This window comes from Natator depressus, chromosome 2 (assembly GCF_965152275.1).
Source record: "Natator depressus isolate rNatDep1 chromosome 2, rNatDep2.hap1, whole genome shotgun sequence".
Classification (NCBI taxonomy): Eukaryota; Metazoa; Chordata; order Testudines; family Cheloniidae; genus Natator; species Natator depressus.
This window is the reverse complement of record NC_134235.1, coordinates 92,889,482-92,911,383: the sequence shown is the minus strand read 5'-3', so window position 1 is coordinate 92,911,383 and position 21,902 is coordinate 92,889,482. Positions and strand designations below refer to the sequence as shown.

General features: G+C 42.1%; 1 protein-coding gene and 2 long non-coding RNA genes across 4 annotated transcripts in view; 2 read left to right on the top strand and 1 right to left on the bottom strand.

The window, feature by feature from the left end:
* Positions 1–2,049: 2,049 nt before the first annotated feature.
* On the top strand, positions 2,050–14,204 carry DSEL (dermatan sulfate epimerase like). The gene is made up of 2 exons (XM_074944703.1): positions 2,050–2,737; positions 3,577–14,204. The coding sequence occupies exon 2, from the start codon at positions 4,545–4,547 to the stop codon at positions 8,193–8,195; it is 3,651 nt and encodes a 1,216-aa protein (XP_074800804.1). The 5' UTR covers positions 2,050–2,737; positions 3,577–4,544; the 3' UTR covers positions 8,196–14,204.
* Positions 11,571–21,902, bottom strand: part of LOC141982520 (uncharacterized) — a 94,620-nt gene continuing 84,288 nt past the window's right edge. Inside the window, exon 3 of the long non-coding RNA XR_012638108.1 lies at positions 11,571–11,640. This is a non-coding gene — a long non-coding RNA (uncharacterized LOC141982520). The remainder of the gene's footprint in view (positions 11,641–21,902) is intronic.
* The window catches only part of LOC141982519 (uncharacterized), a 68,570-nt gene continuing 64,486 nt past the window's right edge, over positions 17,819–21,902 (top strand). For both annotated transcript variants that reach the window (XR_012638107.1, XR_012638106.1), the window contains exon 1: positions 17,819–17,925. This is a non-coding gene — a long non-coding RNA (uncharacterized LOC141982519). The remainder of the gene's footprint in view (positions 17,926–21,902) is intronic.

The window sequence follows — 21,902 nt, the reverse complement described above, 5'->3', positions numbered from 1 at the left end:
TAATACTAACCTGAACTGATGGAACCTGATCTGCCTGAGGTGCAAACAAGATAGAGACAATGGATTAAAGAGGTACAGTATTCCCCCATCATCTCCTTTGAGTGTTGAGTCTGAAGTGTAAAGTCAATGCAATTATCCCCATTGTTAACTATTTCACTGTTCCTTATTTTAGGGCAGGCAAGCAGCTGTTCTGGGCTTGTAGGAGGAGTTTGAGACTGTGAATGTGTGACACTTTGTTTGCATGAAATTGTAGTTTGTACTGACTTCACTGGTGCTTTTTATGTAGCCTGTTATAAAACTAGACAAATATCTAGATGAGTTGATATATTCCTTGGAAGACCTCTGTGTACCACTGATATAGATACATAACTCCTTAACTATTATGCATACATGCCTCTCACAGTGGTTACGATGACCAGTAGAGACCTCAGATGTCAAAAGTTAGGGTATTATTATGAATGTATCTGACTCAGTGGGTCATGTAAAACTCTATGCACCTCCTGTTCCCTTTGCCAGCTTGGCATCAACAGGTCCCTAGGTCACAGAGTTAAATCCTAGCTTCACTGCAGACAATGAAAGTTTAGCCATTGACTTAAGGAGTTATGTACCCAGAAGTTACCTACTACAGGACAGGCCCAACAAAGAAAATAAAAGAACGCCACTAGCCATCATCTTCAGCCCCCAACTAAAACCTCTCCAGCGCATCATCAAGGATCTACAACCTATCCTGAAGGATGACCCATCACTCTCACAGATCTTGGGAGACAGGCCAGTCCTTGCTTACAGACAGCCCCCCAACCTGAAGCAAATACTCACCAGCAACCACATACCACACAACAAAAACACAAACCTAGGAACCTATCCTTGCAGCTAAGCCCATTGCCAACTGTTTCCACATATCTATTCAGGGGACACCATCATAGGGCCTAATCACATCAGCCACACTAACAGAGGCTCGTTCACCTGCACATCTACCAATGTGATATATGCCATCATGTGCAAGCAATGCCCCTCTGCCATGTACATTGGTCAAACTGGACAGTCTCTACATAAAAGAATAAATGGACACAAATCAGACGTCAAGAATTATAACATTCATAAACCAGTCGGAGAACACTTCAATCTCTCTGGTCACTCGATTACAGACCTAAAAGTCGCAATTCTTCAACAAAAAAACTTCAAAAACAGACTCCAGTGAGAGACTGCTGAATTGGAATTAATTTGCAAACTGGACACCATTACGTTAGGCTTGAATAAAGACTGGGAGTGGATGTGTCATTACACAAAGTAAAACTGTTTCCCCATGTTTATTTCCCTCCCCCCACCCCACTGTTCCTCACATGTTCTTATCAACTGCTGGAAATGGCCCACCTTGATTATCACTACAAAAGGTTTCTTACAAAAGGTTTTTTTTCTCTCCTGCTGGTAACAGCTCACCTTACCTGATCACTCTCGTTACAGTGTGTATGGTAACACCCATTGTTTCATGTTCTCTGTGTATATGAAATCTCCCCACTGTATCTTCCACTGCATGCATCCGATGAAGTGAGCTGTAGCTCACGAAAGCTTATGCTCAAATAAATCTGTTAGTCTCTAAGGTGCCACAAGTCCTCCTTTTCATGTATCTATCCTGAAAATGATGATCTTATGACAGGTAACCAGAAGGTTGCATATCTCAGGCTCCTTCCAAGGCTCCTTCCCAGGCTCCTTCTAACTTGACCATCTGATTTGCTCCTAAGTCCCTCAGTGTCCCCAATTCATACCCCCAACTTCCTCCCTCCTCCAGACCCCCTCCCCACCCACCCATCTTTTTGCCCTTCCCTCCACCCACAGTCTGCCCCTCTACCCACCCAGCTCCTTATCCCCCCAGCATCCCTGTCCCTCCTTCCCCACGCCCCCTCCCTCCCGCTGGACTGGGGCTCTCGGGGCAAGGTAAAGGCAGAGGCTCTGCACGCACCCTTCGCACGTGCTCCTTCGGGCCGCCGGGGGAGCTGGAGCAGAAGCCGAGCAAGAGCAGGACGGGCTGTGAGCCGGCTTAGCTCCGCCCGCCTTGGCAACGCTGCCGCCGCGCTGCCTCCCTCTCACTCCTCTCCGCAGCTGCCTCTCGACTCGCAGCCCCAGCGGCTGGGCTGCACAGCGAGGCGCAGGGGCGGCCGTGCCCAGCGGCTTGGGAGGCAGAAGAGGAGGCTCCGCTCTGGAGACAGCCGCGGGCTCGCCCGCAGCAGCAGCAGCTAGAACCGCTCTGCCAGGCAAAAGGGCATTGCAGCCCGCCGCAGGGGTAGCTAACTCTTCTGGGGAGTATTGCTGTGGTTTCTCCCTACCGGACCCCCGCCCTCTCTCCCGGCGTCCGGCGATTATTTTATAGCACTGGCTGCCCCCGTCCCCGTCCCCGTCCCCGCCCGCTTGATCGCTCTGGGGAGCAGTTTGAAACTATTGGAGAGAGCGAGCGAGCGCGATCTGCCGGCACTTGTAATGATCTTTATGAACCACCACCAGAAGTCAGTCCCCGCGTTGGTGAAAGGGGCGGGCCCCAGCTGTCTGACAAGTAGCTGAAGTTCACTCGGTCCTGTCTGAAGTTGAGATCTCAGAGCAAAGCACACGGAGAAGAGCCGAGGGCGCCCGGGAGGACGACGCTGCAGCCTGCTGTTTTCTTTTCAGCACTTTTCTCCGCTCTTCTGCCCCAAGCTCCGGTGCTCTGTCCGCATGGAGCGGGACACTGACGAGAGAGGCTGCTAAGGTAAGCTGATGGCCTTGTATTTTAAAACCTGCATAAGTGCAAAAAGAGGAGAGCTGGGGAGGATTTTGTCGCAGAAGTAGCGTGAGAGGTCAGCTGAGACTATCCCTGATGCGTTTAACATATGTACAGTTTGCAACCGAAAGTTGTTAAGTTGTCCAAACCCAACATAAGCAAAAGGAGAAATTCTGCTGTGCACTAATTGGTTCATAGCGCCCTCTGATGGCTTTAGTCAAATATACACTATGTGGCCACACTTTGGTAAGGAGTATACAGTGCACATGGAGTAATAACCAACTTTTGATATATGTTCCCTTAAGGAGAAGAGCCCTAGGAAAAACAGTCTTCACCCTTAGAAGCAGGGCATCTAGTATATGTGCTTGTATGATTTAGGTTCTGTAGAAATAAAGGGTTGAGAAACTTGGGAAAATTTTAATATCTTAACTTTTTTTAAGTGATAAGGAGAATACACAGACACATACTGGAACGGTTGTTTGGAAGGGAAGCCTGTTCTTTCTTTCTAACGGAGTATTACAATTGCATTAGTTCACATGAACTCTGCTAATGTAAAAAGATAAAATAATTTCTCAGGCCTTGCAGTTTCAGACAACTTGGAAAAAGTAAAAATAGAAACTCAGGTAATGAGTTAATTCTGCTTTGATCCTGAAGCTAATTTAGTGAGCAGACTTTGACAAGCTTGTTCTTTTATTGCTCCTTTATAGCCTTAGCATTTACTGTAGATGAGAACCTGGAAATTCTTTGTGATGCATTTTTAAATATTTGTAGTATAGATCTAAAAATATATTCTACATCAGAGAACTTTTTTTTTTTTGTTTCCACAGAAAGGATCAAATATGCAAAGCCAACAGAAAACGGAAACAGCTCTTTTGGTGGAAAAACACTGGCTTTGTGCCCCGTCCAAGTGTTTTACTTTTACTTCATGATGGGAAGAGTAGAATCATCAGAACCATTGAGACATAGGGTGGATTTCACTAGTTGAAGATGAAATGAAGATAAATAGAAAATGACATGAGAGCATATTGTGTATTTTATGAGTATTCATCCAAACAAACCTTCCACAAATAGACATGAACAGGAATTAGAAATGCTGTATATTTTTCCAGAGAGAGAGAGAGGCTAATGGAGAAATTTTGTTGTTTTCCTCCCCCATTTTCACCCTCTCAAGCCTATGAAGAAGAAAATTTTATATACAAATGAGAGAACAGGAAGGCTAAGGAGAGTAAATTTAACATCGGAGTCTATTGTAGAAAGTACTGAGCATTTCTACTTCAGCAAAAACAAAACATTGTTCTGAATAGCTGTTATGATTTCATCATCAGTGCAGTTTTTTCCTACTCTAGGAATGGCATTTTATCAGAGTGTGAGGGGGAAAGATTTTTGTGAGAATTCAGTTATTTTAAATTCAAGTTTTGGGGTCTTTTGCTTTTCAGCAAAAAAGATACTACGTTTTTTAGTCCCTTGAGTTGTGTAATCAGACTGTGTTTCACATGAAAAATGTAGCGACTTTACCTTCCCTTTAGTTTTATGTGTTATGCTTTACCATTGTAGCTGTGCAAAGGACAGACAGACAAGGCACCTATGGTTCAACTTTTCAGAAATCCTTTGTTTTGTTTTCCGTACTGTACTTCAGATTGCAAATAGGCTGAGCAGCGAGTCTATCTTATTCTTTTCTTTTTAAGCAGAAATGCCTTAAATGTACACTGTTATATTAGCTGGATCAACATTTAACATCTGAACACTGTGTTTTGTAAAGATGTTTGCTTGAAGGGAAGGAACTGTCTAATGGATCATGGCTCTTATGTTTACAGTACATATTTTATTCCTAGGGTTAGCGATGTTTGCTCTCTCCACTTTTGAAGACTCTGTGAGCAATTACTCTGACTGGGTGACTTTCACAGAAAATATGGATCAGTATGAGAAACAGAAACTGCAAGATTTCAGTGCTGACGAGAAGCTGAAAAAAGCTGTTCTTCATCCAAGCTTATATTTTGATGCTGAAGATATCCAAGCACTGAGGCAAAAGTCTCGTACAAGCCACTTACATCTGTTCAGAGCTATCAGAGGTGCAGTGACGGTTATGCTGTCCAACCCATCATACTACCTACCTCCACCCAAGCATGCTGATTTTGCTGCAAAGTGGAATGAGATTTATGGTAACAATTTGCCTCCCTTAGCTTTTTATTGTTTGCTATGCCCGGAAGATAAAGCTGCCTTTGATTTTGTTCTAGAATACATGGACAGAATGGCTGGCTACAAAGACTGGCTGGTTGAGAATGCTCCAGGAGATGAAGTGCCACTTGGCCACTCCTTAACAGGTTTTGCCACTGCTTTTGACTTCTTATATAGCTCACTGGATAACATCAGAAGACAAAAATATCTAAAGAAGATATGGGTTGTGAGTGAGGAAATGTATGAATATTCAAAAGTCCGCTCATGGGGAAAGCAACTTCTCCATAACCACCAAGCCACTAATATGCTAGCACTGCTCACAGGCGCCCTGGTTACTGGGGTGGACAAAAAGTCTCAGACAAATATTTGGAAACATGCTGTGGTTGATGTGATGGAAAAAACCATGTTTCTGCTCAATCACATTGTAGATGGCTCCTTGGATGAAGGAGTAGCTTATGGCAGTTACACAGCTAAGTCAGTAACCCAATATGTTTTCCTGGCCCAGCGCCATTTTGGTATTAATAACCTAGAAAACAATTGGCTGAAAATGCACTTTTGGTTTTATTATTCCACATTGTTACCAGGTTATCGGAGGACTGTGGGCATAGCAGATTCTAATTATAACTGGTTTTATGGCCCTGAAAGCCAGTTGGTTTTCCTGGATAAATTTGTAATGAAGAATGGAGCTGGCAATTGGCTGGCACAACAGATTAGAAAGCACAGGCCCAAGGATGGCCCAATGGTGCCATCCACTGCACAAAGGTGGAGCACACTTCACACTGAATACATCTGGTATTCTGCAGAACTAACTCCCCAACCTCCCCCTGACTATGGCACTGCTAAGATGCATGTGTTTCCTAACTGGGGGGTTGTTACTTATGGGGCTGGGTTGCCAAATACTCAGACCAACACCTTTGTGTCTTTTAAATCTGGAAAGCTTGGTGGCCGTGCAGTCTATGACATAGTTCACTTTCAGCCATATTCCTGGATTGATGGGTGGAGGAGTTTTAATCCAGGGCATGAACATCCAGATCAGAACTCCTTTACTTTTGCCCCCAATGGACAGGTGTTTGTATCCGAGGCCCTGTATGGACCCAAGTTCAGCCACTTGAATAATGTACTGGTGTTTGCTCCATCTCCTACAAGTCAGTGTAATCAGCCTTGGGAGGGACAACTTGGGGAGTGTGCACAGTGGCTTAAGTGGATTGGTGATGAGGTTGGAGACTCAGCTGGGGAGATTATAACAGCCTCTCAGTATGGGGAGATGATGTTTGTGAGTGGTGAGGCAGCATCTGCCTACTCTTCTGCAATGAAACTGAAAAGCGTGTATCGTGCTTTGCTACTCCTAAATGCTCAGACATTGCTAGTAGTAGACCATATTGAGAAGGAGAAAGACTCTCCTCTCAGCTCTGTCAGTGCCTTCTTTCATAATCTTGACATTGATTTTAAATATATACCCTATAAGTTTATGAACAAATATAGTGGAGCCATGATGGATGTGTGGGATGCTCACTACAAGATGTTTTGGTTTGATCATCATGGGAGTAGTCCTGTTGCCAGGATACAAGAGGCAGAGCAAGCGGCAGAGTTCAAAAAGCGGTGGACTCAGTTCATAAATGTCACCTTTCCTATGAAAACCACTGTTACAAGAATCGCATATGTGTTCTATGGACCATATGTTAATGTTTCTAACTGCAGATTCATAGATGATTCCAAATATGGAGTTCAAATTTTTCTAAACGTCAACAACAGTGAAAATATTGTCTCCATTGTGACTGAATATCACAGTCTGAGGACAAGGTTCAATTATTTGGGATTTGGTGGCTTTGCCAAGGTAGCTGATCAAAACAAAGTTATCAAATTTGGTTTAGGCACTGAAGCTGTACGAGAGCAGATAACAAATAATAGAGCAATTTTCCCATTTGGATTCAAAATAAATATAATAGCAGGATTAGTTTTGGGCATTAGTTTGGTAATACTGGCTTTTCAGTGGCGGTTTTACATTTCCTTCAGCAAACTGTTGCGCTGGATACTAATACTGGTTATCACACTGTGGTTCATTGAACTGGTGGATGTGTGGAGCACTTGCACTCAGCCTATCTGTGCAAAATGGAGCAGTGACATCATAAATGTAGACCCCGATACAGGCAATACAGCCAATCAGTTAGAAGGAAACCCTGTTGTTTTGCCAGATGTTGTAATTACCTCACTTCCCAGTTCCGGGGCAGACATTTTAAAGCAACTTTTTTTTAACAGCAGTGATTTCATATACATCAGGATCCCTACAGCTTACCTTGATATCCCTGAAACTGAATTTGAAATGGACTCATTCGTAGATGCATGTGAATGGAAGGCATCTGATATCCAAAGTGGCCGTTTTCGTCTACTCCGAGGCTGGCTCCAATCCCTAGTCCAAGATACAAAACTTCATTTACAAAATATTCATTTACATGAAGGCAGCAGAAGTAAATTAGCTCAGCATCCTCCCTTAAGTAAGGATAAAAAGAGAAGATCCAGAAAGAAAGAGTCTCTGTCAGAACAAAGAAGCACAACAAGAGGAAGATTAGACAAAGATGCTGAATACATTAGGGAACTGAGGAGACACCTTGCCTATTATCCAAATGCACGTCCTGTGCTTAGTTTAAGTAGTGGAAGCTGGACATTAAAGCTTCCTTTCTTTCAAGAAATCATAGGTCCCTCAATGAGGGCATTGTATGTAGTAAGGGACCCTCGGGCATGGATCTACTCAATGTTGTATAAAAGTAAACCAAGCCTTTACTCCTTGAAAAATGTTCCACAGCACTTAGCTATGCTGTTTAAAGTGGAAGGCGGGAAAGAAAAGTGTGGTTTAAATTCAGGCTATGCCTTTGAATATGAATCACTGAGGGAAGAACTCTTGGATTCTAGGTCAAATGCAGTTTCGGTGCTGTCCCATTTGTGGCTAGCAAACACAGCAGCAGCGCTGCGAGTAAACGGGGATCTGCTGCAGGCAAATTATCAGCTGGTCAAGTTTGAAGATATTGTGAGCTCTCCTCAGAAGACAGCTGAAGCAATTTATGCTTTCCTTGGTATTCCTCTGTCTCCTGCTAGCTTAAACCAAATATTGTTTGCCACCTCCACCAATCTTTTCTACCTTCCTTATGAAGGTGAAATATCACCAACTAGTATTAATGCCTGGGAACAAAATATGCCTATTGAAGAAGTTAGACTGATTGAGGACATCTGCTGTACCTTGATGGACCGTTTAGGATACCCAAAGTTTACAGTTTAAGTGCTGCAGGTCAGCAGTAGTTTGCACTAATGATCCCCAACTCCTCATTGTGTGAATAAGAATTAGAGAAGTTTGTTTATTCTTGTAAAATGTGTGTACAGTCTGTTACATGCAGAAAGATTTATTTAAAAAAAACAGATATTTGTTCTAGCCGGATTTAAAAAAAAACAAAAAACTTATAACTACTTTTGCTGCCTTTCAAATAAAGCTGTGTGAATCTTTACAAATCTGCCAGCTGGGGAATGGATAGGTCAAGGGATTGGTAATAAACTATGGAGCCTTGCACTTCCAGGTGAACAATTTGACTCCAGCCCAAGTGGGTAGTTGCCCAAAGTAGTTACCATCTGATGACTGTTTGGTGGCCTACATGAAATGAGTTCGTGGTCTCAGCCCAGTTCATAATGGCAGTGCCCTTGGGATCAGATTTGCAGGTATATTCTGGCCATTTGCTACTCCAATGGCGCAAAGTAGCCATACACTCAGTAAAACGGGGGTCTAAATCTGTTGTTCATCACTTGAGTTGGTGTACTGGTAAATCTGGCTCCTTATTAGCAGTCTCAGCAGACAGGCCAAGGACTGACAAGGCATAGAAACTGAATGACATGTGATATGGTTCCTCCATGTCAGAACTGAGGCACTTTGGTAGGGTTTTATGAGAATGAGTTCTTGCTGTAATCATTCTGTACATAAAGAGAAGACTTCAGTCTCCAGTTCCATCAATCTGGCACCTTCTGTGAGCACTAAATGAACTTTGGGGATGGGGGGAGAGGGGAACCATCACAAGAAATCCACAAAACCCCATAAATCTATCAGTTAAATATTAGCTGGGAGGTTTCTAAGGGATCCTGTGTAACTCCGACACCGTTCCACCATACTAAACTGCCCCTGGATTTTCAAAGCTGCTAATGCCCTCGCTACTGATGCTACTGCTCTGTGCAGCTCCTCTTGGCTAAGAGAAGCTGAAGGAACTTCCTCTTTCTCAATAAGACTCCTCCATGTTTCTTCGTTTGTTGTAACACACTATGGAATCTCTTCTCTTTTTAACTGACCATTGTGCATAACTCTCACTAATTCAAGTGGCAAAGGTGTAGGAGTTCCTGTCAATGCAAACATTTGATGTCGTCATCTTCAGTGGTAATATATTAATATCTGGATCAGGTGGGAATGTAGTGATTAGAGCCCAAATAAATCTCCAGACCTGTGTTTCATCAAGAGATGATTGGCTTTTCTGTATATTGGATCTGCCAGCAACATTTTATGGCTGGTCAAGGTTGCTCTTTGTGTTGAGTCACTTCAAAGATGTTTCTCTCACCTACTCCAAGCTTGGATGACGATCTCAGTAATTTTTTTCCAACATCTGATTATTTTAAAATATGATCCTGATTTCTTTAAATCTGCACTGAAATGTCACATTGATTTGGAAATAAACACCCTTTGTTGGGTGAATATTTGCTTTTGGTAATATCTTTGTCATGCTGCTCTTGTGGTTGTTCCTTGAGCCATTTTTTTTCTTTTCACAATGTTCTTTAAAAAAAAAAAAGACAATGTTGAAAGTCTCCTAATTTATCTTACTCAGCGTTCTTTTGAAATGCACACATACTGTAAATGTCTATAGATGTGTAAATCAAACTATAGATTATGTCGGAGACATCTGCTTCCTTTAGCAAATGTTTGGGTTTTTTTTCCCCCCGTTACAAATGAAGTTGTCATGAAATGTGCTTAGTTTTGTTTGTAGGAGCTGGAATCAGAGTTTTGTGCTATTATATTGAAATATAACAGTAGAGTAATTACCATAGATTTGGGTGACAAGCATTAGGCAATGTCAAGATGTAATGAGTTTCTCTCTACAGATTGCAATCCTCTTGCTGATGTTTAATATTAACATCTTGCTGATGTTCTCCCCTTTTTCTTGCTGTCCTTCCCCCCCACACACATACCCATACAGATTTTTGCACCCTCTGCATCATTTTGTGATCTCTTCTTCTGACCTAGATAAAAGTGACTCTTTCTCAGCCATTCATTATTATGTCAAAATGTGCCTCTAGTGTGATAAAGCTGTTGATATGTTGCAGTCTCACTAACCATAATTTGGCTGTCACTTTCCTTTGATTATAATAGGATCTCGGAGTTGCTTTTTCCCTTCTTTCCTGGGACTTACCTCTGGCTAGGTAGAATGTCATGTTAAAAGAAATATTAAAGTTTGTTAATGTACACTAACATGTCAGTGAAATTTTGGATCCCGGCTATCATTCTCTCAAATCAGTTTTTTTTTCTCTCTCTCTCTCTGTTATCAGTCATATGTAAAATTGTTGCCAATGCCATTGCTTTTATTTGACAGACTAAGTCAGAACATTTGCTTTTCTTCCCAGGATTTATGATCTTGAATCAGAACAAATAGAATGGCTTTCCTCTGTCATCTGTTTTAGGACTGCTCAAAGTAAGACTCAGGATTGACTGCGTTTTGGGGGAAGTAGGAAAGAATATAAAAATCTCTTCTTGATAGTGCTGCATGAAAGGCTACAAATAGATTTTTAAACCAGCTCTTTTTGAGGGGCTGAGGTGAAAAGGGGTACACTTATGTATCAATAGGTCGTTCCTGAGGCTTTCAGCATATGGGGTTATCTCATGCCTTTTGGCCGATAGTACATGTCACTACTATAATTTATTCTGGCATACACAAGATTTAGGACCTAGTTATCCACTGTCTTGCATCTTCTGAAATTAAAGCAACTATAATGTGCTCCTGTTCAGGTTTGGTAATGTTTTATACCCCTTTGTACAGATGTAATTGACTCCACTAGGTGCACGACTGGGGAGAATTAGATTCTTTGTTCCCAGATCTTTTTTGGAAAGAGAATTATATCAAAAGCACAAAAATTAAAAGAAAAAAGAAAAAGAATGAATCTAGAGAAAGTAATGACTGAAAGCTATAGTCCTAAAGTTTCAAAATTCTAATTTCATGCATTATGGGAGCTTAAGATAAAACAATATCGTATATTCTAAGGAAACTGAGCATGAGTGCTTGCTTCAAAACTGCTAACAAAGAACCCTGTGATAGAGAACATTTCTACTTGCTGGGAAGGAAAGAGCATATGTCAACTAAACCACAGAGGACTATGTATAAAAGTAGTTTATGGGACTGGATTAATCTCACAAAAGGAAAGAATATCAGAGCAACTGAGGCTCTGTAGTGTTGTGGGGGCCTAATTTCTATAATACACTTAACACAAACAAGAATCCAGAAATCCCAGGACAGCAGATTTGAATTTTTATTTTATTAGTCTGTATAAAATTAAAATATTACTAAAAATGCAGGGTCCCAGAGCGTCATACAGATCCTATTCAAACCTGCTTTTGCATGTATCATGCCTCCATTGTCCAGTGGGTTCACCAATTTTGCAGTCCAGTCATACAAAAAATATCCATTGACTTCAAGTTGTGTGACCTGTGAATGAAAAGAGTGCAGGATCAAAGTGTAATCAAATGTGTCTAAATTTATGTGAAGTCACCTGCATAACAGTTTATGGATTTTGGTAGCATTTTAGAAACTGCACGCTATAATTAGAGCTGGTTTGGGAAAAAAAAAAAGTCTGTCAGTTTTTTGTTTTAACAGAAAATAGCTTTTCAACGCAGTGGAAATGTTCATTCAAAAATACCTGTTTTCATGAGATAAATGAGTTTTTAATCAGAAAAACTTAAACTGAAAACAAAGTACTGGTTTGATAAAAACATGAAAAATTGTTTTGAACAAAGTTGATAACTCCCCCGCCCCTCCATTTTTGTCTAAATTTGGACAAAAATCGGGAGAAAAATTCCAGTCAGCTCTCCCTACAATTCAAATGTGCATTCAGTTGGCTCTCAGACTCTGTTCTGTTGCCTCTGTATAACTCTGCTGAAACATAGCCAAGTTGCATTGGTGTAAGTGAAAGCAAAACTTGGCCCACTGTTTGACCAAGTGTTCCAAAATTAGGCTTCCAGGCTTTGACAGCTGCCCTATCTTTTAATCATTCTGTTATGCCCAGGGACAGATGAGAAGATGGAAAAATAATAAGGTACATCAATCTATTGTTTTAGGTTGAAGAAATCAATACTTTGAAAATTATCTTTTAATTAACAGCTATTTATAAGTAAAATAAGCTGTGGGAGGCCTGAAATCTGATAGTATGGCAACTCTCCAGCTACTTTTAATTTAAAATAGATCTGCTGTTAAATTTTAAATGATTTCTGAGTTAGTTACATGACTCCATGACCACAATAAGTACTTGTCAGAGGATATGTCTATGCTGTTGCTGGGAGTGTGTCTCCCAGCCCAGATAGGAAGAGACACTTTAGCTTACCTCCAGCTAGTATGCTAAAAATAGGAGTATGAACATTGCGGCATGAACTAGCCACCCACGTCCAAGCCTGGCTGACCCCCTGGATGCGAGCTCAGGTGACTAGCCCAAGCTGCCACCCTTACTACAATATCCACACTGTTATTTTTAGCATGCTAGCTCAAGCTGAGTTAGCATGTATTTGTTTATCTTGGCTGGGAGGCATACTCTCAGCTGCAGTGTAGACATACCAAGCGGGTCTCTCAATCAAGTGAACATTGAATGCCTTTGTACTGAAATTCTAGGCTAGAACCCTCAATGTATAAAAATCTAAGTTAACAAGCAGGGCAAGCAGAGAGCTGGAAAAATATGTACACTAGTTAGGAGAATGCCCACTGCAAACCCATATCTGAGACCTGTGTGTATGTTTCATTTAGGAATTAAATAGAAGGAGGTATTAGGGGAAGTAGGACTAGATAATCCAGGAGATTCGTAATGGATAGGAACCTTTCTTTGGTATGTCACTGGTTTGAGTCTAGCTCTAGGTCATTACAGACCTATGGTCATTACCATATTGACCAAATCCTGTTGACTTACCCATACAAGTAGTGCCATTGACTTCAGTGGAGGTACATGGATGAGGAAGGTGAGTGGGATTTACACAGACTGTATCAGGATTCAATGCCAAGACTATAACAGGGTTCAAAAAAGAACTGGATAAATTCATGGAGGAGAGGTCCATCAATAGCTATGAGCCAGGATGGGCAGGGATGGTGTCCCTAGCCTCTGTTTGCCAGAAGCTGGGAATGGGCAACAGGGGTGGATCACTTGGTCACCTGTTCTGTTCAGTCCCTCTGGGGCTCCTGGCATTCGCCACTGTTGGAAGACAGGATACTGGGCTAGAAGGACCTGTGGTCTGACCCAGTGTGGCCGTTCTTACGTAGTTAAATGAGTTGGTGGACTCAGTATTGTTACTGACAGTTCGTGATCACATTACGAAAACCACCATCACAATTGGCATCCTTATTAATAGCCTCAATATTTTTCCACTGGCAGATCATGGATACAGGACTTCAGTACCCTGCTATCATTCTGGCACCTTTCACTAGTACTAACATTCAAATGCTCATCCAAACCAACCTCAGTCCTTTAAGATGCCACTTTTCCAGAAAATAATGAATTTTTGAAAATTTAACCTGGGTCAAATTTCAATATTTCCATGTATAAATGTATTCAGCTTCCATAAAGATAAAGACTTTTTCCACAGAAATAAATTTTATTCATTATAAACAGTCTTTTACTTTCACTCATGCACAGACAGCCAAAAAAAAAAAAAAAGTAAGGTGAAAGCTTTTGTCAAAATGACATTGACGCAGACATGAGATTTCACCTACTGTAATGATAACTTATTTCCACGGTTCTATTCATGGATCAGATTGAATTTTCATTTTAAACAGAAAAATTTTAATATTTCACTATTTATTGCCTTGAGATGATGTGACAAATGACATCCAGGAGACAGCTGGATCCTTCGGGGACTATAAGTTATTTCTAATATTATGGTCTTGTTACTGTGATTTTCTTGGTTAATATGACCAGGTGTAACCTTTTGAAATTCTGCAGTATCTGTACTCAAAACATTTGCCTTAGGCAATTCATGATCAAGGGTAAAAGTACGGTCCCGATATATTTGGCAAACACGTAAAGAGCACTTGTGTGAGTGACCTGTTTGTTGTTATGTTTGGAAATAAACTTAAAGTATTTTTGTAATTGAATTTGTGACACTTATTTTTTAAGAAAGAACTCACTGAAATTAGTTTTTAAAAATACCTTCACCAAGAAGCATACATAACTAACCAAAACAAGCACATTATCTTATCATCATAGCCCTGGCCTTCCCTTTCCCCGGAGTTTGTTTTGGACCCAGTTCAGAACACCACTTAAACATGTGTTTAAGTACACCATTAATCAGGATGCTTTCCTGAATCGGGGTCTCTGTAGGCCTAGACATAGTCTCAATGAATTCAGCCTCATTCCACTTACAGGGGTAAAATTGCAGATGTTCATAAGTGGAGGATCAGGGCCTTATATTGTAAAGTGTTTGGAGCAGGGACTGTGAGTTGAAATCCTGGCTTATTGAACTCAATGAGGCCAAAATTTCATAAAGTGTTTTCTGTCTGGAAAGGGCCATGCAAAATGATGGTACTAATAATAATACCTAGCTCTTATATAATGTATTTCATCGGTAGATTTCAAAGTGCTACACAAAAAAGGTAAGCTTTCTTATCCTACAGAAGGGGGAAACCGTGGCTCAGGAAGTGAAGTGACTTGCCAAAGGTCACCCAGCAGGTCAGTGGCTGTGCTGGTAATAGAGCTCAGCTCTTCTAATTCCCAGTCCATCACTCTATCCACTAGACAGCACTGCCTCCCTTAAATAAATGATAAAGAATAAGTGCTTTGGGGACAATCTGTGACAACACTATCTGGCTTTAAAAGTTATCTAGAGTTGTATTTTGCTCTTTAATATTTAAAGAAATATTTAAATCACAGGAAAATATTGTATATTTATTTCTTAATATTTCCAAAAGACCTGAAATTACAGGAACCAAAAGCCCCTGTATATCATACAAGATTATTAGTCTTGGTGTATGATACATTGCAGAAAATGAAAAGTAATGTTTTGTAGGGTTTAATATATGAATCACTTTTTTAGCCTGAATCAAAGCTACAGGTTAAGATTATCTGATACATTTATAGACCACAAAAGAAAGGACTCCACCCACTAAGAACATAAGAACGACCATTCTGGGTCAGACCGAATGGTCCATCTAGCCAAGTAATCTGTCTTCTGACAGTTGACAAAGCTAGGTGGTTCAGAGAGAATGAACAGAACAGGGCAATTATCAAGTAATCTATCCTTGTCATCCAGTCCCAGCTTCTGGCAGTCTGAGGTTTAGGGAGACCAGTAACAAAGGTTGTGTCCCCCACCATCTTGGCTAACAGCCATTGATGAATCTATCCTCCATGAACTTAGCTAATTCTTTTTTTGGACTCATTTATACATTTGACCTTCACAACATCCCTTGGCAACAAGTTCCACAGCTTGATTGTGTGTTGTATGAGGAATTACTTCCTTATGTTCGTTTTAAACTTACCTATTAATTTCATTGGGTTAACCCTGGTTCTCGTGTTATGTTGTGATGAGGTGTATTTGCTCTGCACTGTAGTGGAAGGGATTAAGACAGCGCGCTTAGCAGTGGAAGCCATGCCCCCTCGACCCTGCTAGGCATGTTCCAACTGCTGCTGCAGTATAAAAGGGAACAGCCTAGCTCAGTCTGGGCTGACCGCCGAGGAGGAAGGATGCACCTCGCCGTCTCCAGCCAAGGAGCAGCCAGGATCCCGAACCACAGGAGCAGGAGACACCGAGGCCCAGGCAGGCACCCAGGGACCTGGGGATGCCCCAGGGAGATTGCCGTCATCACCCGAAGAGCCCTCCGATTCCGAAGATACTCCAACTTCAATTGAAGGAGTCACGGTAGGAAGTAGCTTAGGGAAGGACTAGCCAGTGTCCCTGCAGCAGTCGGCATGGTGCTGGCGTATTCCCCACCAACTTAGCGGTGAACATATTCGCCACTACCAGGGAGGTCCCAGGTCCTCCTACCTGGCCACACACCCACCTACTGACTCTGGCCATTCGGCCATGCTTCCCGGCAGCCAAGGGGAGTCCTTCTGACTCTGGCCATTCGGCCGAACTTCCCCGAAGACCAGGGGAGTCCTACTGGTGCTGGCCATTTGACCATGCAGCCCTGAGGCTGAGGGCAGCCATATAGACTTAACCGCGGGGCTACCACACACCCTTACCCCACCTCTAGCGTGATGGGGTGTACGACATATGTGAGGGAGAAAAGTAACACTTCAGAGAGACAAGGTAGGTGAGGTATTATCTTTTATTGGACCAACTTAAGTTGGAGAGAGAGACACGCTTTCAAGCCACACAGAGCTCTGCATATTTCCCTATTCACTTTCTTCACACCGTTCATGATTTTAGAGATGTCAGTCATAGCCTCCCCTTCATCATCTCTTTTCTTAGCTGAACAGCATGCAGTATTCAAGATGTGGGTGTACAATGGATTTATTTAGTGACACGATGATATTTTCTGTCTTATTATTTATCCCTTTCCTAATGGTTCATAATATTTTGTTAGCTTTTTTGACTGCTGCTGCACATTGTGACAGTGTTTTCAGAAACTCCAAGGTGACTCCAAGATACCTTTCTTGAGTGTTAACAGCCAATTTAGAACTCATCATTTTGTAGGTATAGTTGAGATTGTTTCCCATTGTTCATTACTTTGCATTTATCAACATTTAATTTCATCTGCCATTTTCTTGCCCAATCACCCAGTTTTTGTGAGATCCCTTTGTAACTTTTCACAATCTGCTCTGGACTTAACTCTCTTGAGTAATTTTTGTATAACCTGCACACATTGCCATATCATTTATAAATATGTTGAACAGCATAGGTCCTAATACAGATCCTTTGAGGGCACCACTATTTACCTGTCTCCATTCTGAAAACTGCCCATTTATTCCTACCCTTTATTTCCTGTCTTTTATCCAATTACTGACTCATGAGAGGACCATCCTTCTTATCCCATGACTGCTTACTTTGTTTAGGAGACTTTGATGAGGGATCTTGTCAAAGGCCTTCTGAAAGTTCACTATATCCACTGGATCACGTGTCTTCACATGTCTGTTGCCCTCCCTCAAACAATTCTAACAGATTGGCAGCACATGCTTTCCCTTTACGAAAGCCATGCTGACTCTTGCCCCGCATATTCATTTATGTGTCTTATAATTCAGTTCTTTACCATAGTTTCAACCAATTTGTGTGGTACAGAAGTTATGCTTATGGACCTGTAATTGCCAGGATTGCCTCAACCCTTTTTAAAAATTGGCCTTGTGTTACTATCCTCCAGTCATCTTGTACAGAGCCTGATTTAAGTGATAGGTTACATACCGCAGCTCGTAGTTCAGTATTTTCGTATTTGAGTTCCTTCAGAACCCTTGCATCAATACCATCTGGTGATGGTGACTTATTACGATTTAATTTATCAATTTATTTCTAAACCTCCTGTGATAAATAAAGTGGGGGGATAGCCCCCTTTATGAACACCCAGCCAGCCAGTTAGCTGTAAAATCCCTCTTGGTGTCTGTTTGCTGCGTGCTTTACCTGTAAAGGGTTAACAAGTCCCCCAGGTAAAGAAAAAAAAAGTGGGCACCTGACCAAAAGAGCCAATGGGAAGGCTAGAACTTTTTAAAATGGGGAAAGAAACTTTCCCTTTGTCTGTTGTTCTCCGGAGAAGCAGGGACACAGTAGCAGTGCTATAAGCAGGAATGCTGTGTAAAGTTTGAACCAGGTATGAAAAATTATCTTCCATACCTAGAAGGAATCATTTCGATAGGGAACATTTAGATAAATGCTATCAAGTTTATTCTTTATTTTGGGTTGTGGATCTCCTCTCTGCTAACTCCATATGCTTTTGTTTGCTTGTAACCTTTAAGCTGAACCCCCAAGAAAGCTATTTTTTGTGCTTAATTTTTGGAAACTGCTCTTTTAAAATTGAGCAAAAGCCTAAGTTCCAGATGTATTTTCTTTCTTTTTGTTTTAATAACATTTACCTTTTTAAAGAAGGATTTGGATTTTTGTGTCCTACGAGGTTTGTGCATATGCTGTTTGATTAGCTGGTGGCCACAACTAATTTCCTTTGTTTTCTTTCTCAGCTCTTAAGGGCTTAAGGGTACCCCACAGGGAGGAATTCCGAAGTGCTTCTTCCTGGGTCCAAGGGTTTTTTTTTTGCATTTGGGTGGTGGCAGCGTTTACCAAGCCAAGGTCAGAGAAAAGTTGTAACCTTGGGAGTTTAATACAAGCCTGGAGTGGCAATTTTTAGAATCCTTGCGGGGCCCCACTTTCTGCACTCAGAGTGACAGAGTGGGGATTCAGCCTTGACACTCCTCTGTTGACTCCTCAATCTGGGACAGTTCCTCCAACTTGTCACCTAAAGAGAATGGTTCAGGTGTGAGAATCTCCCTCACATCCTCTGCATTGAATACTGATGCAAAGAATTCAACTAGCTTCTCTGCAATGGCTTTGTCTTCCCTGAACGCTCCTTTAGCATCTTGATCATCCAGTGGCCACAACGACTGTTTGACAAAGTTCCTGCTTCTGATGTATTTTTTTTTTAAAAAAAGGCTGTTTAGTTTTTTGTATGTTTTGATAGTTGCTCTTCAAATTCTTTTTTGGCGTGTCTAATTATACTTTTACATTTGACTTGCCAGGATTTTATGCTGCTTTCTATATTTCTCAGTAAGATTTGACTTCCAATTTTTAAATGATGCCTTTTTGCCTCTAACTGCTTCTTTTACTCTGCTGTTTAGCAACAGTGGTATTTTTTGTCTTGCTATTTTTGTTTGTTTGTTTTTAGTTGGGGTATACATTTAGTTTGACCCTATATTGTGGTGTTTTTCAATAGTTTCCCTGCAACTTGCAGGCACTTCACCCTTTTGACAGTTCCTTTTAATTTCCATTTAACTAGCTTCCTCATTTTGGGTAGTTTTTGAAGTTAAGTGCTACAAAAATACAGGCAGCACACTTTCAAATAAATGTCAAGTCCTTCATTTTCATTAGATAGTGCAATGGGGTGCAGAGCCTCCACAGCAGCGCCTCCTGCTGGTTGGTTTGGGAATTAGCTCTTTCAGCAGTGCAACTTCACTAGTGGTGTCTCACCTACCGCTACTCTCTCGGTCTCCACAGTTGGACCCACATCACTCTCGGACTGCGGCGTCCGCTTCTGGACACTGCCCTCCAGCTGTGCCTGCTTCGCTGGCTCTCCTGCCCCTTCTGGGGGACCAGCAGCTTCTGTTTCTATCACCCCCCTTCAGTGGCTCACTGCAGTCCTCAGTCTTGCCCCTTCCTCCAAGAGCAAACTGTAGTCTGTTTTCACCACTCTCATCACTAGCAAGTGGGGGGAAAAATGGGGGGCCCAGACCTGCCCACTACTCTGGGACCCGCCTCAGGGACCCTGTAGCAGCAGCCACTTACTGCCCTCCTCCAACTCTCCTCTACTGCCTGCTTCCCTCGGCCACTTCCCCATAGCCCCAGCACCTTCTCTGCCCCTTTGTGTCAGGACCCCAGTCTGGCAGTGGTCAACCTAGACCTCCCCCAGCCTCTACTGACCCTGCCAATCCTTGCTCCATTTTGGGCACTTCTCTAAAAGCCAGTTCTTCTCCCTTTGCCCTCCAGGGAGACACTGCCCTCCTCACTGCCTGGCAGCCTTCTTATAGGGCCCAGCCTGGTCCTGATTGGCTGTTTTCAAGCTTCCACTTGATTGGCTCCTAATAAGCCCTTCCAGGATTGACTGGGGCTCTGCACAGCCTCTCTGGCTTGCTTTAACCCCTTCCACACCAGAGTGGGACATCCTATGTGTATGCTTTATAATTCACATTAAGAATGGTGTATCCCCCACTGTCTCAGCAAATGTTTAATAATGGAGCACAGCAGTGTTGTTTCACATTATTAAAATATAATCATTTTAAGTGAAACGTAATATCGGAATTTTGCTAAAGGCCAACAATGTGCCTGGTGTTATGAGACATGGAAAACCAGACCGAGTCAGATTCTGATCTCATTTAAACCAATCTAAACCAAGAGTAAATTTGCAATGGAATTAATCTTGATTTACACTGATGTAAATGCCCCCCACCCCGAATTTAGACCCCCTTCATCCTGAAGATTTTACAGTGTAGGCACCAACCCTGTAAGGGTCTGTTTAAGCGGACGCTTGCGACCAAGTAGACCCCCATGTGGAGCAGCTGTAGCATGCATAGTAGTATATTATGAAGGATTGGACAATAATTAAAGTTATAGTTATTTAACAATATTTTCCACTGTAATTATCCTTTTTAAAATTGCTTGATCATAGGATTTCATAAAATCTTATGATTTGCAATGAGTCTTCCAATCAGTTAAAAATAATGACATTCACTCTTTTTGGCTTTATTAAATTTAAAGTTATTGCTACTTTTGTTTGCATATGTAATTAATTGGGGGAAGCTTGGTGAGGGGAATTCTGCCCTCAGATACATATGGTGCATTTTACATCAACAATAGCCTTAGGCACATATCTGAGGTCAGAATTTGTTCCCAAGTTTATACTGCTGTGTATTGAAGGATCACAAAATTCCCAGCTTGAGTCCATGAACAGAGAGGACGACCTTTTATTAAATGAAAAAAAAAAGATTTGATGCTTGAGCTCTAATCTACAGAACAAAGACCAATGTTTTTTTGGGGGGGCAGTTCTTCAGGCACACACAAATACAGTAGGACAGAAGGTGGTAAGCAGCAATGAGAGCACTATATTACTTTCATAGAATCATAGAATATCAGGGTTGGAAGGGACCTCAGGAGGTCATCTAGTCCAACCCCCTGCTCAAAGCAGGACCAATCCCCAATTAAATCATCCCAGCCAGGGCTTTGTCAAGCCTGACCTTAAAAACTTCCAAGGAAGGAGATTCTACCACCTCCCTAGGTAACACATTCCAGTGTTTCACCACCCTCTTGGTGAAAAAGATTTTCCTAATATTCAACCTAAACCTCCCCCACTGCAACTTGAGACCATTACTCCTTGTCCTGTCCTCTTCTACCACTGAGAATAGTCTAGAACCATCCTCTCTGGAACCACCTCTCAGGTAGTTGAAAGTAGCTATCAAATCCCCCCTCATTCTTCTCTTCTGCAGACTAAACAATCCCAGTTCCCTCAGCCTCTCCTCATAAGTCATGTGTTCCAGACCCCTAATCATTTTTGTTGCCCTTTGCTGGACTCTCTCCAATTTATCCACACCCTTCTTGTAGTGTGGGGCCCAAAACTGGACACAGTACTCCAGATGAGGCCTCACCAATGTCGAATAGAGGGGAACGGTCACGTCCCTCGATCTGCTTGCTATGCACCTACTTATACATCCCAAAATGCCATTGGCCTTCTTGGCAACAAGGGCACACTGCTGACTCAGATCCAGCTTCTCGTCCACTGTCGCCCCTAGGTCCTTTTCCGCAGAACTGCTGCCTAGCCATTCGGTCCCTAGTCTGTAGCTGTGCATTGGGTTCTTCCGTCCTAAGTGCAGGACCCTGCACTTATCCTTATTGAACCTCATCAGATTTCTTTTGGCCCAATCCTCCAATTTGTCTAGGTCCCTCTCTATCCTATCCCTGCCCTCCAGCGTATCTACCACTCCTCCTAGTTTAGTATCATCCGCAAATTTGCTGAGGGTGCAATCCACACCATCCTCCAGATCATTTATGAAGATATTGAACAAAACTGGCCCCAGGACCGACCCCTGG